The 19,815-nt window shown below is 41.9% G+C and overlaps 1 protein-coding gene across 7 annotated transcripts in view; it reads right to left on the bottom strand.

The window, feature by feature from the left end:
- Positions 1-19,815, bottom strand: part of smtnb (smoothelin b) — a 53,183-nt gene continuing 33,368 nt past the window's right edge. For 2 of the 7 annotated variants that reach the window (XM_054773946.1, XM_054773951.1), the window contains 13 exons: positions 19,547-19,595; positions 18,009-18,596; positions 16,597-16,676; positions 7,248-7,430; positions 6,926-7,001; positions 6,714-6,755; positions 5,702-5,884; positions 5,534-5,596; positions 5,370-5,442; positions 4,855-5,025; positions 4,646-4,772; positions 4,346-4,497; positions 1-1,168 (listed from right to left, as the gene is read on the bottom strand). In XM_054773946.1, the coding sequence (XP_054629921.1) occupies positions 1,015-1,168; positions 4,346-4,497; positions 4,646-4,772; positions 4,855-5,025; positions 5,370-5,442; positions 5,534-5,596; positions 5,702-5,884; positions 6,714-6,755; positions 6,926-7,001; positions 7,248-7,430; positions 16,597-16,676; positions 18,009-18,596; positions 19,547-19,595 (1,941 nt within the window). In that variant the 3' untranslated portion in view covers positions 1-1,014. Of the gene's footprint in view, positions 1,169-2,615; positions 2,795-4,345; positions 4,498-4,645; positions 4,773-4,854; positions 5,026-5,369; positions 5,443-5,533; positions 5,597-5,701; positions 5,885-6,713; positions 6,756-6,925; positions 7,002-7,247; positions 7,431-16,596; positions 16,677-18,008; positions 18,597-19,546; positions 19,596-19,815 lie in introns of all 7 variants that reach the window. The other 5 variants (XM_054773947.1, XM_054773950.1, XM_054773948.1 and 2 more) reach the window with 5 other exon arrangements.

Below are 19,815 nucleotides of genomic sequence, written 5' to 3'. Positions count from 1 at the left end.
TGTGTTTCCATGCTTTAATATTCACATTGAGCTGTGGTGCACAGAAACATGACATAGTGTTTGAGCTCTTATTTACAGCACTTCCTGCCTTATGTTTTATCGCCCAAGTGGAAGTATGTTACAAATACTCCAAAATTGAGCACATATAGTTTTATCCAAGTCAAATGAAAAAGAATTTTCAATGTCTTCTCAAATTCTAGACATGGACACATGTTAAAAGAAAATAAAATAAAAGGAAATCTTAATTTAGCGTAATGTTGTAAAACACACAAATGTACGTGTTCAGTAAGGAGTTGGATTTGTCAGGAGTAAAATTCTCTTTTTTACAAATGTCTTCTCCCCCCGCCCCCATAACGCCACTCGATAATAATAAAAAGTGTGCGATGCCATGAAAATGGTGGCAGGCTCACGGATCACGTCGAGCAGCAAGTGTATCAATACACACTTTGCTGCTAGAATGACATACAAAGACAGTACAAACCTGATTTCCAGCAGCACTGCAGACTTCAGACAGATGGGCGTACACTGATATGAATACAGGTATAGATACACAGTATATCAAAAGAAAAACCCAGTGTGAATGTATTCAATAGTAAAATGCTGACACCAGAATAACTTAAATCTAAATAAAGTGACCCGAGTTGGGTCCAAAATGTAAAGTACCAACATGGGAACACATGACTTCCTGTTTAATGGAAATGATGACAGCCGTAGAAAAATGTACGTGTAATAACTTAAAAAGTTGTGTAAAATGTTTTCTCGTTGGATGAGACTGAATTTAAACACAAAAAAATGTGGTTGTGCTAAAAAGGTCAAGCAAAAATGTAAAATGGTAGCTTCTTCTCTTGGGAAATACATACCGGTACATGATTTTGAGGAGAGGACAACGCATCAATACGGCTGACGGGAATAATTAACACACGGACACACACATTCGCAACCCGCCCGCCTGGTCTGTCGGCAACGATGTGACCCCGTCACACTGAGGCTGGACGTTCACTGGACGTTCGCAGGTCAGAGGTCAGAGGGCCGGCCCATGGCCATCTCGTGTCTGCGCAGGTGGTTGACCAGAGACTGCACGTAAGTGAAGACGCATTTGGAGTCAGGCTTGTTTCCCATGATCATCATGTCCTCCACCTCCAGCAGGGGCATGCAGTTGGCGTACGTCCTGAGGAGGCATTCAAAGACAGACCACGTGAGACGTTTGATGAGCTAAGAGGAACCCACAAAAGCTATTCAACTTGGGTGGAGGAACAGACTAAACGTATACGTCATTGCCTTTTTCACCACTCAATTCTCATGTTCTCATCTGAAGACACTTTATGAGGTACACCTGCACAATTTCATGAGATCCAATACAAACTAAAGCGCATTCATTTAACGATATATTTATTAATGTGGTTGTATTACACTGCGGTGGTGTAAAACTGCACTGCATCATCCTGACAGCTCATTTTATTTTAGTTTGATGCAATGCAGATTCTACACTACTGCAACAGTGGAATTCATATAAACTATTTTTTAATTTAATAGCGCTCTGGGAGTGTTGTGAGCATTGGATGGCACTACATTGTGCAGCTGTACCTAATGTAAGTTTATCGTATGCAGGCGTTCATAAATGTTCCTCATGTTTTTGTCTTTTAATAACAATAAATACCACGGCTGCCCAATTTTGTTCAAAAGGGCGCATTCTTGGCAAATGTGCAAAGGACGCGTCCCTCCCCCATCTGCGTGAAATTGTTTGATCCTGCCTGAGGGCACTCACTGGTGCTGACTGTGCTTAGTAGCAGTCAGTCGTTGCACCAAAAGCGCTATAAAGCTGTCTAGTACTACAATAAAATCTGGTTTTCAAAAAAGGAAAGGGAAATGCATGGGTGCATTATATGAAATTTTACCTATTCCCTGCACATTCCTTTGTGGGGCCCTGTTGTTGTAATGGTACACACTGCTGGCAGAATGTGTGTGTGTAAGGGGTTACAATCCCAGCCCTAGAAAGATTTTTTTTTCTTTAACAAGAGGAGGCTCCTCCCACCTCTCCAAATAAAATTCTGCTTAGGACCCCAATGTGCCCGCGGGCACCTCTGATTAATAAAACGTGTCTTCATGCGGGAGTAATGCACCAAAGTGACCACCGGGTGGCAATGTGTGCACATACTGTAACTTCTCCCACATTTCTACACAAAGTATCAGAAATAGCGCAGACATCCTGTCTGTGCTCCTGCATGAGAACAGAAACATCAACATAATAAAATAAGTGCTGCTATTTTTGGAACTGCACGCATGTCATTCTTTACTTGAAATGTGTCTTTAAAAGGGTTTAAAAGCCTAAATGCATAAACACATGTAAACTATCGCTTGATTAAAAGAAACTAAACATTTTTTCCTCCGTTTTGTCTGTGAGGCTGTCTGTTCTGGAATACTTGCTCCTTTTAAAGTATTCAAGTGCAGATGGACCAGACCTGGAGCCTCCGCCAAAGTCTGGATAATACACACTAAGGGACATGAACATACCATGTTTGGATCTTTAACGTGAACATCCTACAGCAAGGAAGGATATATGCATCTAGCTGCCTATAACACGCTGGTTACACACGCATACACGGTCCCTTTCTCACCATGGGGTCACTTTTAGCCTGGGGTGCAGCTTTAGGAGGAGTTTTTGGTTTTAACCAGGCCCTTGGTCACCAGACCCCTGTAGAACTCCTGCAGGTACGTGTACACACACTTCCAATCGGGCTCGCGCATCTTCACCATGTCATCCACGTCCAGCAGCTGAGGACAGTCCACTAGCTTCCTGCTCCCGGCAAAGAACGGGAAAACGCAGACAGGAAGGAGGAACCAAACGGTAGGAAGAGGGCAAGAAGAGTGAAAGGAAGGAGAAAGAGGAGGACAACAACAGGTGGGAGAGACATAAAGCAGTGAGCAGCCACGATAAAGAATCAGTGTGAAGAGACAGCAGAGAGAGACAAACAGAAACAATAACATTACATTCTCGGTGTTCACACAAACACAGTGAGGACATGCTCCAAAAACATCATCATACATAACAGTGTGTGGCGTACACAAACACATACACATACACAAAACAAAATGTCAAATGAGCATCAGTCCATGCTCACTTAGACATTTTGTTTCTTTGCTTTAAGACAATAAGATGTCTTTGTGACAACATAATAAAGGAGGTGGCTGAAAGCACACTGGTGAACGCACGGTGTATGCTGTACAACACGTGGTGTTCAGGATAACTGCACACTGCTGCTGTGTTCACGACTGTACATGTGCATCACAAACACACAGGTGGTGACTGTGGTTGGGCGACAATCCAGTGATGAGGACATAAATTATGAACCAGCGTGCACGAGAGCCCACTGGCTGCATGGTGCACATGGGTAACATCACAGGTGAAAATGGTATGATGACAGAAATAAAAAGGAGAGAAACTAGAAGGAGAGATGATATCCCATTGTCCGTTTTTGGTGGGGGTTTTTTTTGACCTGGTGATTTTTTTTAGTTGCTTACAGGTCTCTCTGGTTGAGAAAGAGGAGACAGGTGGAGGCATGGCTGGAACGTGTCATATAAGACAGGTGCCAAGGAGGTTTTGAGGTCATTATTATGAGGAAAAAGTAGTAGATTCACTATACGACTGAATTAAGGGAGAGGTTATTCATCTCTATACTTTTAAGCCCAAGTGTTGACTTGTACATATATTTCATTTATTGCTTGTACAAATATTTCAATATCTTTCCAATTATTTTCTCTCAAGAGTTATTTTTTAGAGCATATTAGATGTATTTAGGAGTTTTAAACAATATATATATATTTTTACGTTTTAAAAATAATGTATTAAAATGCAGACTGTATAACATCCTCAAATAAAAGCAAAATAATATATCTAAAAGAAAAATTATATAGAAATTACTATTTTCATTGTCTTTCTTTATTTTACTTGCTTTATTTTCAGTTATATTACATTAAAATATAGTTACTGCGCTCTTTTATCTTTTCATATTATTAAAAAAAATGTATACATTTTGAGAACAACTACTTAGCTTATCCTATGTTTAAGGAGGGAAGCAGAAGGTTCCATTGCTTCATTGCTTAGCTCCATTGGCTTTTCAATGTGTACTGTATCAATTCTGAAAACAGCACTGACATGCAGCATGAGCAGTCACATGGAGTAAAATACAGCTAAATATTACACTGCATTTGAGGTGTATATCATTTCTGCTGCTTTGTCCAGATTTTCTCTTCAAGAGTGATCATGTGAGTTGATGTGGTTTCTCCATGTACTGAAATGATCAGTCACCTGCTGCCCTGGTGAACCTGCTTGTGTGTTTGGACTCACTCTGCATTGCTGAAGGCCACCTCAAAGTTTTGCCTGCGGTTGCAGGGACTCAAGGAGCTGTAGTCGAAAGCCTCTGGAAAGAAATTGTGCACCAGCGCACAGAACGCCATGCCATCGCTCCAGCTGGATGAAAAGTTTTGTATATCCACATGCTGATTGGGGATGGAAAAGAGGACAAGTTAAGTGATGGAAACATTCCCTGCGTAGGAAGATATTATCTTGGCCTAGAGTGCATTAGCAGCTCGACGTTTACTGGCTGTCATGAAAGAAGAGTGGCGAGCATGAGGCTGCGAGGCTCACCTCATATGAGCGGGTCTTGGCGCGGCACCAGTCGAGCAGCATCTGCTTGATGGAGTTTGCATTGGGTACACCAAAGCTAGTGGAACGCTGGACTCTGTTTACTTTGGAGACCACCTGATTTACCGGGCTTCAAGAGAAGAGATGGTTTGTGTCAATACTTTCATGCTCTTTCTTTCTTTGGTAGTACTAACTCAACTGTTTATCCTCACCCGCCTTCCTCCTTCTCCAGCTTCTCTATCATGGCTTTGCGGGCCTGCATGGCTGAGGTCTTGGGCAAAGTCTGCGCTCTCATCAGCTCCTTGTGCCTCTCTGCTTGCCTTCGTTCCACAGCGGCCAACCCACCACTGCGAGATGTTGATTCATCCTCACGGTCAAACACACTGAAGCATTCACATGGACAGACAACTTCATTATTAAAAAAGGCACACGGCTTATCAAATTGAGTTTAACTAGAAATGCATGATCATAGTAGATCGGAGTAGCCCACCGGCATAAATGTTCCTCAAAAAAAAAAAAAAAAAAATCAGGTTCTAATAAGGTTAGCTAAGATAAAACTGCCTGTTGAATGAGAAGAAGAAATGGCATGACCATTATCAAACTTCAATAAACAGATACCGTTTTGCCCCAAGATCACAAGTACATTACCGTTACAAACGCACAACGTGAACTTTATCCAAATAAAAAGTGTGACCTGTGTTCATTTCGTGGAAGGACCGCAACTCACCTGCCTACTTTTTTGCTTGTATTGGAAGAGGATGAAGATGTGTAGCTGTATGATTTAGACTGGACTGTTCCTCCTGAAATGTAGAGAGCTTTTATCAAAACAAACCCAGCAGATACTAGTATATGAATGGAACTGTAATTTTCAAGAGAGAAGGGCTAACTCACTGTCTGTTTTCTGCACATAGCTAGCCTCTACGACTGTGCTGCGACTTGATCTGCTGCCATCATCTAATCAAACACATTTGATATTGGACTCGTGTAGTTCACTGTCTACTTAACATGTAAGTTTTTTGAGGAATAAAAGTGGTAGGAAAAAAAAAAAAAAAAAAGTACCAGACTGTGCAAAGCGGTCTGTTTTGGTGACTTGGCTGAGGGTGGAACCATCGGCTGACTTCTCCACTTTCCTCCTCATCATCACCTCTTCTGCTCCGACCCCAGCACGATTTTTATGCGCACGGTCATCTCTCTGCTGACGAAGCTCCTGCAGGCGAGTCTCGCGCTCTTTTTCTCTCTGGTCTGGAGAGCATAAACAGATAGATGGAACAGAGGTGGGACATGGGGAGGGGGGAGGAGATGAAGTCAGTGGAAAAAAGAAAGGGAAGGGGATGATACTTATGAAATGCCCCATCTACTTGCACAAAGGTGGATAAAAACAGGACTTGTAGGGGATTTTATGATTTTGTTTTTAGTATTACTGCATATACACTAGCCAGCAATAGCATTACCACTTGCATGATTGAATGTTATCCAATACAAAAACCTGACATTACAAAAAAAATAATGAATTGACACCGTCAGACAGATATTCATTTAAAAGTTTGTTTGTAGTAGTACTTTGTAGTGTTGTACAACTGCAATGCACCATACAGAGAGCCATTTCTAAAATGTTGGTAACTTCATTTAGCTACATGACTGAGTCACGTAGCTCTCGTCATCCGGGGTGGGATGACGGCTGGTGTATAATGTGCAGAGACAAACAGTGACAGACAATGATTTTCAGGGCCAACTCTGCCAAATTCAGAGAGGCCCACTCCACATTATTTAAAACCTACCGCTATTACACTTGTGTGTGTTTAGACTAGCATTAATAAATCATGCACTTTAATATTAGACCATCGGTTGACTTCTCATATTCTACAATGAAGTAGACGTAACACTGTTGTGATGAGTGGCAAACAAAACAATTATCCTGCATCATCATATCTTGCATTGCCCAACACAAGGGATGTGAGATTTACTTGTATGTGCCGGTATTGTTGGACAATACTGGGGGGGTGAAAAAACACACACACACACACAGAGATGATGCAGGCATGTAAGGTGTAAAACCACACTGCAAACCAACCTGTCCTACCTATTTCCTCTTGAGTACAGCCGAGCATGGCCTCTAGGAGCAGAATGGATAGACATATTTTGAAAATGACCTGTGAGCTTGTTTTTTTAGGTCACCCCTTTCACCTCGGTGACTCAAGGTTGTAACAACTTAGTAAATACTTCTCTTTGGAGACTCTGTGTCATCGTAACTGACATAGTAGAGATTTATTATCTTTTTGTTACCTCTCTTTTTCTTGCGAAGGTCTCTCATTGCTGCACGGATCATTTTCCTCTCCTCAAAATCTTTGGACTCATCAAGCTGTCGGAAGAGATCAAAATAGAAACAATGAGTGGTCAGTCCTGACACAAAGGAGGTCACAGCTGTTTATTCACGCTGCGCTGGGGATGATAACGTGCTAACACACTGCAACAAGCTGTGAAATCTCTGAATATAACCCAGCTGACAAGATTTACTGCACTTACACATACTGTGTGTATGTCTCAAGCTATTTGTCACTAAGTGGATCCACAAATCCTCCCACATCATAACTTGGATGTGAAGTACCATTTTATCAAGGAGTTCTTCATCCTCGATGGCAGCCAGCTGGTCAGCGGTCATCTTTCCTGGACACTCAGTCTTGGTTTCGACCGTGGAACCGTTTGGGATGGTGGGGATCTGACATGCCACCTGGACAGAGGGACCAGAAGAAAACACCGGCTCAGAGGCGACGACAGGCTCTGTCTCCATCTGTTGGAGACACACAACACGAACGATAAGAACACATCCATACACAAAGAGGAAAGGTTGCATTACTAAGTGTGAGATTGTGACCATAGTTGGATACAACGAGAACACCCTATGCTGAGCCTCAGATTGTTAAGTTTTATGATTATGAGACCTGGATGATGTGAAGAAAAAAAAAAACAATGTTTGTTGACATTTAGCAGCAATAGGCACAGGGGGATTTGGGTTGAACACCATAATAGGCCTGAGTCAGTGAGGTAGGTTGTAAAACCCACATCTTTCCCTCGTTCTGATAATCTCTTCTCGGACAAAGACTGCCCACTCCTCATAGGCCATTATTTCATCCCACCTCTCCCCCGTCAAGACATGCCAGAAAGAGTGACTTCAAGCACATGAGAGTTACTTGTTCTTCAAGTGTGACTGACACAGTGGGTGTCTAAATGAGACCGAGCTGCCAGGAACCCACCACTTACACGATACCATTAGTAGACAGTGGACATAATGGCATGGATGAAATTAATCCAAGTCATTCTGCCCGCACAATGCTGGAACACACAAATATAATGCATCTCTGTGGTTGCGTTTTCAGGTTGTGACAAATGCGCATGACAGCTGGTGAATGTGTTTTTATGTGGACATACATTTTTTAAAACTTCACTCGTGTGGATTGACATTTTTTGGGGTGGGGGGAAATGTGCATTTTTTCGCGTTTGTTCATTCCTGCTTGAGATTTCTACTTTATGATAGCCTATGGACTATGGTTGTTTTGGCGTGATTGTTCGTTTCGATAAAGTCATTGTTGATCGACCACCTCTTTTGTCATTCTCTCAATGTCGGGCAAAAGCTGCAGTATTTTATATCAACACAAAAACATCACAATCCACAAGATGTGTCACCCGGAAGAGTTTGCAGCCGTGGAATGGGCAGATTACGCATTTCCCAGCATGCTCTGCTGTACCTAAAATTATCACTTTTCACTGTCTTATGCCTCTTTAAAGGTGTTATTTTGTACAGACGAGGTGTAAGTGCTGCGTTTTTAGTCGTGTACAGTTAAATTATTTAGACTTTTGGTCTGAATCTGGCACCCTTATTAAGAATGGTTGTCAATTTCATGCTACACACAATATTGTTTCCACTTTTAAAACTAAAATTCCAGAGGAGTAATAATCTGCGTAATAAAGCAATAGAATTTGTAGTCCATTGCTTTATCACGCAGATCGCTGTAAGCACTTTGTCTGATTCCACGGGCCAGATGAAATTGCAGAGTGGGCCAGATACGGCCCCGGGCCCTGAGTTTGACACATATATTGTCTACGGGCTCTTGATGAGTGTGTGGTGGGATGATGAGACGAAGCTGTGTGCTAATAAAAAGTGCCTTGGCTGATGCTCTTTCATCGTGTTGAGCTTGCACAACATCTTCAGACCTTAAACATATTGACAATCCAAAGGCAAAACTTGTTGCATGTCATGACTTGCATGCCGATGTCATCATCGGCAGAAAACAAACATACATTTTTACGCCAATAAATGAATATATCGGTCGGCCGATATCAGGCATCACTACAAGAGACAGAAAAAAAGCTGAGCATTGATCTGAGGCTATGGCATGACTGTACGGTAGGCGGCTAGTATAAGACAATTAGATAGTTTCCTTGCAACAATATAAACAGATATTACAATATTGCTTAATTACTGTATGTCTCCATGGATTGTTGTAATTTACCATGCAAGTCATAGCACTGACTTGCGATCAAGTTAAGTGTACTGTACTTATACTCTTAACCTAATTTGAAGGGGAATGCATATTTTTTAAATTTAAACATTGTGGGAAGCCTCTGAGACAATGAAAAGTACCTTAGTCTGGTTGTTTGTAGACTTGTTTTGGGAGGAAACGCCCTAGGCGTACACCAAAATATATTCAGTGGCCATGAAGCCCAAACAAACAACTCTTAAATTTTTCACATGGTGGTGAATGAATGTGGAAGACTACAAACTGTAGCTGTGGGCTTTGTGCTTATGCCACAATCAAGTCCAGGTCCAGATATAGCTCAGACAGCTGTCCCCATCATCTACCACCACCACCACCACCACCACCACCTGCCTTCTCCTCTATGAAGGCCTGACTAGGTTTCCCCAGGGAGAGACTATAAGTAATGTAGAGCCAGTGTCGTACGATAACTGTTGACCGCAGCTTTGTGAACTTTTGACCCCTTAGACAGGGTGGACTGAGAGTAACTTGACCGACAAGGAATGTTTTGGGCTGAGTGAACTCGAAACTGAAACCAGCAAAATGCAACAAAATGGAGAGCAGTGAAGCATACAAGCGTGTTCAAGAGTCAAATTGCATGCTGAGTACGACAAATTCATACATGTTGGCAGGTCTGAACTAATATTGAAAGTCCTCCCTGCCTCTCATGCCCCCCTTGACAGTTCACCGCACCCCGCCAGGAGTCCCACCCCACTATTTGGAAAGCACTGCTGTAGACAGATACTGCAGTTGAAGCCAACTGGTCACAGATCAATGACTATTTTTTCAACTACTAATATTGTGTATAGACAAACACACTCATTATTAAGTGGATGTTGAGGGATTACTAATGTCGAAGCTTGTTTAATAACCCACTGACAACCTAGTCTTCAATAGAATGTGTCAAGTGAGAGGCAAACAACCTGACAAGGTAAAAGCTTTGTTAGGATTGGAGAAAACCATGCTCTCTGCTGAAAAGGCAATTCTGGCCTTTGGTAGAACTAACATACAGTATGTCTGTCTACAACTATCCACACAGGAACACAACATGTCCCAATCAAAGCAATCAAATAAAAACAGATCAGAATCAGAAGCGTGGTGATAGCAGTACCGTGCTACTGTTCCATGAAATGTTTGCCATCAGAGCGGGAGCAGAGAGGGAGCGGCAGGATGCAAAGGCCGGAGGGTGAGAGACTGGCGCTGACTCGTTTTCCATAGTCTGTGTTGTGTCTGTCCATTTGGAAGCAGAGTCTGAGACTTGGGAGCAAGATTTCTTTGTCTGGAGTTTGACTGAAGGATCATCCACAGCTGAAATATGTGAGGTTGCCTGATGCTCTGTATCAATTGTTTCATTCTGGGTTGTGCAGGCTGGGGAATGACTCGAGGGAACGTTTGTTTTAGATGGCTCGGAGGGTAGGTTTGAGATGACTTGTGATAAAGAATCAGGAAGGCCCATCGCCTGGCAAAGAGCCTCAACTTGCCTCAACAATCTCTCCTGCTGAATCGTCAGCCTCAGGTTCTCTTCTTGCAGCCTGATCACAGCCTCAGTCAGGGGTACCACCTGAGCTGCTGCCTCCTCCATCTGTAAATCCACTCGCTTTCCAAATGCCTTGAGATCACAGTGAATCTCCTCCACCACACATCTCAGTGCCGATTCAAAACTTCTATCACTAAACTGCTCCTCTTCATACACTTGCGCTGCAAGGAGATCTCCAATGACCTCCTCTAGGCCTGATGTGGAACAAACACTATCTGGGCTATCCAGTGCCTCTGGAGCCTGTGAGGCTGGTAGGAAGTCCAAGTTTACCCCAGGCATGGCGACAACAACTGACAGCTTTTAGGCCTTCAAGAAATTACAACTGTATTTTTTCCTAAGTGGGCCTCAATGTGATGGCTGCATGAAAAAGTGGCCTAGTCTTCTGTCCTTCAGCCCTTTTCAGGCCCTCAAAACACATGCTCTTTATAGCCCCCGCAAACCGCTCCTCTTTGGTAGCCCACACTCTACCAGCCAATGAGCGTGAAAGGAATCCCGTTACCAAGGCAGCAGCAGTCCCATCCCCTTTTTCCAGGTGCCATAGACATGTCTATTTATCTCCGACTGGGGCATTATTCCAATGAGCCAGTCAGCTGTGGGGCTGAGAGGGCACAATAGTGTCAGCAATTTTAAAAAATGCCCCCCTCCCTTTGCCCTTCACACCTCCATTGGAAGGCAAACATTATTAAGTTTAGGCTTAGGCTTTTAAAGGGCTAAATATGTATTATTAACACATATATATTAGTCTTTCAATTCCCTCAAAATTGCTTGTTTGGGCAGATTTCTATGACTGTGATTAAGAGCATTCTACGTAATTTTTAGGATTATGCATGATCACTGGGGGTAAACTTGAGCTTTAGGCACATATTCTAGAAGTAGAGTGCTACAAATATACCGTATTGAATGAGAAAAAAACAAACGTGCAGCCTCAAGGTGCTGTGTATAAAGTGTGGTCAGGTACATGCAATAAACAAACAGAGTTGCATTATCTCCTTTAAATATGTCGGTGTCTGTGCATATTAGAAACAATCTGCTGCTGCGTTTCTAAAAATAACAGTGGAGCTTCCCTCAAAGCTAAGAAATATAGGCATGTAGAGACCATGGTTAGGCACCGGTCCATAGAAAAATAATAAACCGCAATGGAGTAGCAAACTCAAATAAATCCTCAAGATGAACAACAAGAAAAGTTTTGAAACTTTCCAGTTCGCACCCACTCTGCAAACCATTATCTGTAATGTACAATATGTGAAGCAGCATGTGACATGCCTCAGTGGTATTTTAACAATGGGGTCATCCTCACACTGTGCTCATCTAAGATAATCTGTCATTGACTGTAGGCCACAGTGATCCATAGTTAATGCAAGCAGCATGCTTGATCCACAGCTCCACAGTAATCTCTCTGACGATGCGAAAGACTGACTATGCTGTCATCAGTCAACATTTATTATATGAGTGTTAACGGACGACAAGCACAGTAAGCAGAGAAGAGAACAGCTGTGATCACTGGGGCTGTGAAGCAGTATTTTGCACACACCTCTTGATCTTCCTATTGATCTCATCTCAGTCATGCTGTAATAAATTATGAGGGGCAGCACCAAAGCGACATCTACATAGAAAGTGATACTTGTCACTTTGACACATTCTAGGCTCTAGTTACATATAAGTAAGGTTCTCTTTTCAATCTCTCCATCCAAATACAATTGCATCACAGCAACACATCACTGCTATTTGTTTTTGTGATTGCACTTTTCTTAAAAGGCTCAAAACGCATCAAAGCATTGCACATAAGACAAGAATGTGTGGCCTGTGGTTTAATATCTCCAAAAATAGCCGAACACATCAGTTTTTTTTTAATCCTGTTCAGTGTTGCGGGGAGCTGAAGCCTATCCCAGCTAACTTTAGGCAAAAGGCAGACTACACTACACCATTGACTAGATGCCAAACACAGGGCTTGTGAGTAGATTATTTCAATGCCACACGTAATAATTAAAAGGTGCTGTCTGCATTGGTTGGGTACCGCATGGGAGGGCTAACTTTCAAATGTGTTTTTTTTCGCCCCTTCCTGCTCTGACATTTCACGCTACGGCCCATGTAACATGCACATGCGGTCATTAGTTATATTTGTTGTCAGCTAATGAAAGCGATTTGGCAAAGTTTAGCTACCAAAGTTGGCTATCATTGAATGTATAGCCTATCATAACCATACAGTGACTTAATTGTCGGTCGCTTCTAAGACTGCTTTTGTGTATGTGCACGTGCCATGGACATGTACGACTATACGACACTGCGGTGAGGGTGAGTGAAAGCCATGAATGCCAATCGTTTTATTCAGGTCGAACAGAACTTTTAGTTTAACTTCTAATTGTGACAAATATAGACATTTATTTGTTCAGCCTGTTCTTTTAAACCACTGTTGATAACATATTCTAGCCGGTGGTGGTGCTGTTTTATTTTACGGTTGAAGAAAATATAGCTTGGAGCCGAAGAAGGACAGCTCCTTTAATTCCCTACAGATGCTCCAGAGATGGGGAGATGTCCATCTGTCAGCTATAGAAAAGTACAAGAGCAATAAAATGGAACGAAGGAAATAGTGGAGGTTTGACATTGGACCACCGAGGCAAAGTCGAGACCACACAAACAGATCAGAGACTTGCTATAGTCTGTGGTGCTGTGTTTAAAAAAAAAAAAAAAAAAGAAACACACAAACACACAAAAACAAGCAATCTGCAAATCTTTGCTGTTATGAAGAGTTTTGATTATGTAAAATGATTAATAAACAAAAATAAAATATTCTTGATCTAATCCTTTTAATTAACTTATTGAACACATTCATGTTATGCCACAAATTAATTTGTTTCTAATCATACAGTAAACATTGCCTTTATTGTACTGCAGTGGTTCCCAAACTTCTTACAATCACGTACGCCTCCAACATTTGACCTGAAGCCAGGTACCCCCTACTCTTGCACAATTAAAACATAAACCTTTTTTTTAATCTTAACTTGAAATATTAAACATAATTATTTGTTAATTTAAAAAGTAATTCTGGGTCAAAAAATGTATTGTGTGTGGTCAACTTTTGATAAAGTTTCACATGAGCACTGATAAATAGAGAAATAATTGTCCTACATATACATTATTCCAGCCTGATGTTGGGATCCTTCCATTTAAATGGGTTAAATTTGAGCTTCACTTTTTTTGTCCACTCACGATTGCTATTTGATACCATATGGAAGGGGAAAGTTTAACATACATGATAAACCTGTATTCGAAGCAAAAAAATAAAATAAAATACATACATACAACCAGCGATAAAGCCTCAATTTCTGGGGAATACCCACTCTCTCACGTAGACACACACACACACACACACACACACACACACACACACACACACACACACACAAGCCTCAATTTCTGGGGAATACCCACTCTCTCATGTAAACACACACACACACACACACACACACACACACACACACACACACACATGCATACATATACATATACACACGCATGCACGCACATTGACAGGTTTTCACCGCTGCACATTGCAGGGGCTAGAACACCAATAAAAATAAAATCTTGTCAGATTAAACACTCTTAATACACAAAGTAATTACACTTATTTGTTCATATAATGCATACAGAGCAATGAACAACTTCATGCTCTGTCTGAGTCTCCTCCCTGCTTTTTGTTCTGTGCTGTTTGTGCTGTAAGGCATTCAGGCACACTCGTAATTGTGAGAGTTAGGCACTCATTTTTTTTCATTTATATTCACGTACCCCCTATGACAATTGGCGTACCCCTGGGGGTGCGCATACCCCACTTTGGGGAACTAGGTTCTACTGATAATCAATGATATGTCTTTCTAAAAATTATGCCCATTTTTGATTGACAAAATGGTGGAGTGCCTTTCTACATACACCATTGCAAAACTACAACCACAATAATAAACATACTGTTAAATTAACACCTCTTTAACAGTGTCAATGAAACCTAAGGATTAAAAAAGCAGGGTTTTGACATGGCTCTTGTATTGGATTAACTGTTTCGGATGTAATTTTTGTACAACCAAAATAAGTGTGCTAACATTACTGTTATATATTGGGGTAAAAATCATATATTTGTTTGCCTTCTGTTAAAGGGATAGTTAGATTATTTGTTTGTACTTTGAGCTAAAACGGAATGTTGCCATCACTTGTTTCTTAGTCAGACATGTTTACTTTCACTATCCCAGCAGTAAACACTGTGAAACATGTGATGGAAAGGTATGCAACAGTTGACAGGCGGCAGCCCGAAGAGAGAAAAAATCACGTCAAGCAATTATGAAGACTTTTTCGTGTCAAACGGTTTTGTGATGCAAATGTATTACTCTATTGAAAGTATATTGTTTAGAGAAGCAAAACGCTTTCTTTTTGTGACCCACCAACTAGCCGGAACTACTTTCTTCAACACCAAAAACTAACCAGAACTCACGAGACAAAGTGGGGGAAAAGTCACCATTGATGCACTATACTGCTGGTGGGGATGTCACACAATTTCATGTCCAAAAAATCCAAACTGTCCCTTTAACATACTATACATATAGGACAACATACTACATGCTTGCTATTGCTGTTAAAAGAAAAAAATCAGCAAATAAAAACTAAATGAAAGACTCACTGTCATAGTCTTAGTCCTTAACAATGTTGGCATTCATGATAAGCCTATACAATAAGGAAACCATTGTTGTGGTTCTTAGCTTATAAGTGAGAGTCTTGCTGTGTAGGCATGCAGTCATCCCTGCTGTGCAATGGTAATGTCTGTGGCTGACCCTCAATGCCAGTTGTGATGAATAAAACTTGGTAGCAAACTCATAAGACTTTAACGATTAGTGAGTAACTACACTACATACAACACTGTATGCTGACGGGTTGGTGAAAATAGTGAACTCTTGGATGATTGAAAGATGTGGTCCAACTTACCAAAACTGCACATCCTCTTTAAGAAAGCAAGCATTTACCTGCACGTTGTTAGGTTGTTGTACTCAGGTATGTCAATCTCATCTCCTACAAAATGCTGCCCTCTTCTTGTGAAATAGACTGATGAAGTGTCTTAGTTCATACCTGTGTCTCAGTGAGGCTCGAACTGATGGACACACTCTCATTCCAACCTCTTAAATGCACTCTTCAGCCTCGAACACTCCTCCCAGCCCTAATTAACCAGCTCCCTGATCCCATAACGAGATTATGTCTGCTCTCAAGAGCGCCATTAAAGAGTAGGCAAGACACCACCTCTCCTCACCTTCTCACCCTCCCCTATCCTCAGTTCATCAGAACACTTCCTTTCATGGAGGGCAGTGGAGGTTAAGGAAGGCAACACATTTGGACTTTAGCTCCTTTCCAAAACCCTGGAGGTCACTGAGCATTCTAACAGCAGTGGCTCTCCTCCATCAGCGGACAACTTGGGCTGCTCTCCAAAGAGATGCATCTTAAAGGATGGCCAAAAAAAGACGTGATGGAACGACTTGAGTTTTCAGCTGAGACTTAACCAACACTTCCCATATAGATCTCAGTGGGCATTTGCCTGCTGAGAGAAAAGGAGGAATGCCCTGAGCACCTCCTCTTCCTTCACTCTCCTTCACATACCCTACAAGGAGAGATGTGACTGGCCTTTCTGTGTTTGATAAACACTGTTCCCCTCCGCTCTCCTCTCACTCAGTCTTTCACTGAACAGACGTGCTTACCCCCCGAGTCCTTTGTGGGTGATTTCTGTCATACAAACAGGTCAGAAACATTGCATAATTCAACACTAAACCCCTATTTGAATGCCCACAGAGTGTAGAAATTGCTTTATGTTTTGATGAACTCATAGATGAGTCATAATTTTCAGAGTAAGGTTGTACCTTGATGGAGGATCCAGTGGACAAGCTGGAGGAGGAGGAGGAGATCTTGAATGGTGTCGCCCGGAGGCCAAGGGTCAGCTCTGAAAGACATATCGCATTTTTGGGGTTAAAATACATCCGCGCAAAAAAGCCTCTGATATGTTGGTGCATCTTTAAATGTGAGACGTGTGCATGAACTGTGGCCACCATTAGTCAGTTACATAAGCTGCCATACTGCCAAAAACATAAACTAGTCTGAAAAGACACAAGCGAGAAATACATACATGACACCGGCATTAACATAAATAACTCTTACCTTTACCTTCATTAGTGTGCACGTGATCCCCCGCCCCCGAGCACAGAAGACACATCTGGATCATGACATACCCTTAAGACTCGCTTGCCGTTTTTTGGTATGGGAAAACATTTACACCCATTAAAACAAATGAGGCCAAAAAATAAAAAACTAAAATAAATCCCAAATATGTGACCCTTGTGAAGCAGCACAGTTAGGCCAGCGGAATGTGTCCTGAATGAGGTGAGGAGGCATAATAAACACACAGGTCTGGCCTGGGCCTAAATTGAGTGTTTGGGTTGGCGGTCATGGATGACAGGATTAAGTAAAACTTTAGATGCCTTGCTGTTTGGACAGACAGTAATAACTGTCGCTTCATCTGTGCTTCTGAAACACACACTTACAGGCTGTACAGCTGGTACACTTACGTAATAATGTAAATGGAATATACAGTATATATATGAGAAAGATCTTAATATGTACCATGTGGTATGATCTGTAATTTCATTAATGTATATGCTGAATAAATACAAGTTATATGTAAATTTGATATATGAATTAATACTGTTTTAATTGAGGAAATAGGACTGCAGTTACACTGTGAATGCAGATTAACTAGAACACTTTTTAGCTTGGGAAAGAAACCTAGAGCATAAAACTAAATGCTAAAGAAGCTAAAGCAATCAACTAAGTAATAGACAGGATTTGAGGTGCACTGCACTGTAACAAAATAGTGAACCTTCATTTCACCCCTAAAAATTCTTAACTTAGAAAGTAAATCACATAGCAGACAAACCAGTGCACTGTTCAGTCTGGTCTGAGTAGACAGTTGTTGTGTCCTTTGTCCTGATAAACTCTGTGGTGAACTGCTGACCTCACCCACTCAAAAGCCCTCCTTATGACAAGGACCCTTTAGAACAAGCATGCTTCTTCATTTGCAGTCTGACAAAAAGCTTTGTCATCATCCCACTTGTGACCAATTCTGGTGATTGTCACCTCCTACAGCTACCGGGTTCCAGTGGGAAATTAGGGTTGATTCCAATGAGCTCAACATGATAAAAGCTTAAGACAATATATACTGTAAATACATGTATTAGAGAGTGGAGTGAAGGTGTTTCCTATTGCTAAAAGGCCCTACCTGTTCTCTGCCCCAGAGCATTAGCAGTGATGCGTGGGGTCATGTTGTTGATGGGGATAACGTTGCCCCTTTGAGTGGATGTAGGTGAGGCACGTGTGTGCCCATCTTTGATCTCAATGGTGAGGAAAGTCTTCATGTCTGGGTCTGTCTCTTCTTGGATGCACTGCTGTCCAGCTGCTCTCCCTGGGGTCCTGTCGTCCTTTGAATCCCTCAAGACAGGCCCACTCTTCTCAGCCAGATTGTTCGTACCTCCCATGGACTCCTGGGATTGGCCGGCTGAAGACAGAGGTTTGTTAGCCACACCTCTGAAATGAGGTGTGGCCTGACTCTTGGATGCAAGAGAGGTGTGAGCTGTCGAGTCCACGCGCACCCATGCGGGCCTGTCGCCAGAGGAGTTGAGGGATGTTGCAGTGGGTGTAAACAGCTGCGCAGCTCTGGAGAAGTTTGTCTGGCCAATGCTGCTCAGAGGACTCTTCTTCAAAGCCGGGACGTTTATGTTCTGACTGGGCTCGTTGAACTTGCGCATCCGATCGCGTACAGAGTTAGCACGCTTGGCCTGGTCCAGCACAACATCTTTCTTTTCAGGTGCTGTGAAGACATAATGACAAAGGAAAACTGAAAGGTGATCTGAACTTACCACACTTTCCTCTTTAAAGTCCTGCTCTCCACTCCCACCTCAAATGCTCCATAAATCCCCTCCCTCTGTGTTTGGTTCCAACAGTTTTATGTATCTTCTTACAATATCTCCTTTCACATCTTTCAGAAAATAATTCTTTCACTTGTTTTTTTATAATCCTTATTAAATGAAGGTTATACCCTGACTTGCTACAACATTATGACAACTATTGAGCCAAAATAGGACATGTATAAAAACATTCTGCATGCAAAGATAATGTTTACTTTTTGCATCACAAGGTGTGTTCCCCTCCCTGCTGTCCCTCTTGTGGAACTAGACATCCAGTGTTTCCCATACATTCAGTTATTTATTTATTTGTGGTGGCCCGCCAAAACGTTGTACATCGTAACTCTGCTCCGAATTCCCACACGATATGCATTAAAAAGTGAAAGAGAGGAAGTGTTTCTTGCATCATGCATTTATAATACAAGCGGTCAAAAGGTAAGTATTCGCCACAGGAGCAGAGAGATCAAGCCGTGTGTGCGTTAACACAGCCGTGAAAGACGAGGTGTGGAAGCGTGCAGAACACCTCCACAAGTGTGCAGCCGAGCCTTTAACTGTGCCTGTGGCACACTGTAGAAATAAATAAATAAAAACTCCAGCAAAAATGGAAAAGTGGAGCAAAAAGACGATGTAAAAAGAAAAAGCTGAAATGTTGATACTACAGTACTAATAAAAAAAAAAAAATCACAAAAACTTGTCTTTTTTTTACAAAATCACAAGCTCATACGTCATGGCCAATTTTGCTAATTAGAATGACATCTAGGCCCACCTCCCCGGGACACCTGTCACCACAAATAGACTGCAGTCCAATAGGAAACACTGCATTCACAATAGTCAGTATCAGTTCATTATTTCTTACCAGCATCCTTGTCCTTTCTATGAGTGAGGGTCAAATCACCTTCAAGTACCTAAGTGCAGGGAACCAAAAACAGACAACAAAATGATTAATGAAGGGCGGAGTAAGAAGCACCGGATTGACAAACACCATGTACTCAGTGCAGGGTCTCACATTCAAGAGGCCTTACAGTTGCCATGAATGGATGACCGTGGTGACAACTACACACAATCCTTAACACAGAATTGACTGCTGTTGTTTTTATTTTTTCAATTTATTTAGGATAGCCCCTT

The sequence above is a fragment of the Dunckerocampus dactyliophorus genome, chromosome 4, assembly GCF_027744805.1.
Source record: "Dunckerocampus dactyliophorus isolate RoL2022-P2 chromosome 4, RoL_Ddac_1.1, whole genome shotgun sequence".
NCBI classification, from domain to species: domain Eukaryota; kingdom Metazoa; phylum Chordata; class Actinopteri; order Syngnathiformes; family Syngnathidae; genus Dunckerocampus; species Dunckerocampus dactyliophorus.
The sequence above is the reverse complement of the archived record's forward strand: the minus strand, read 5'-3'. Positions and strand labels throughout refer to the sequence as shown.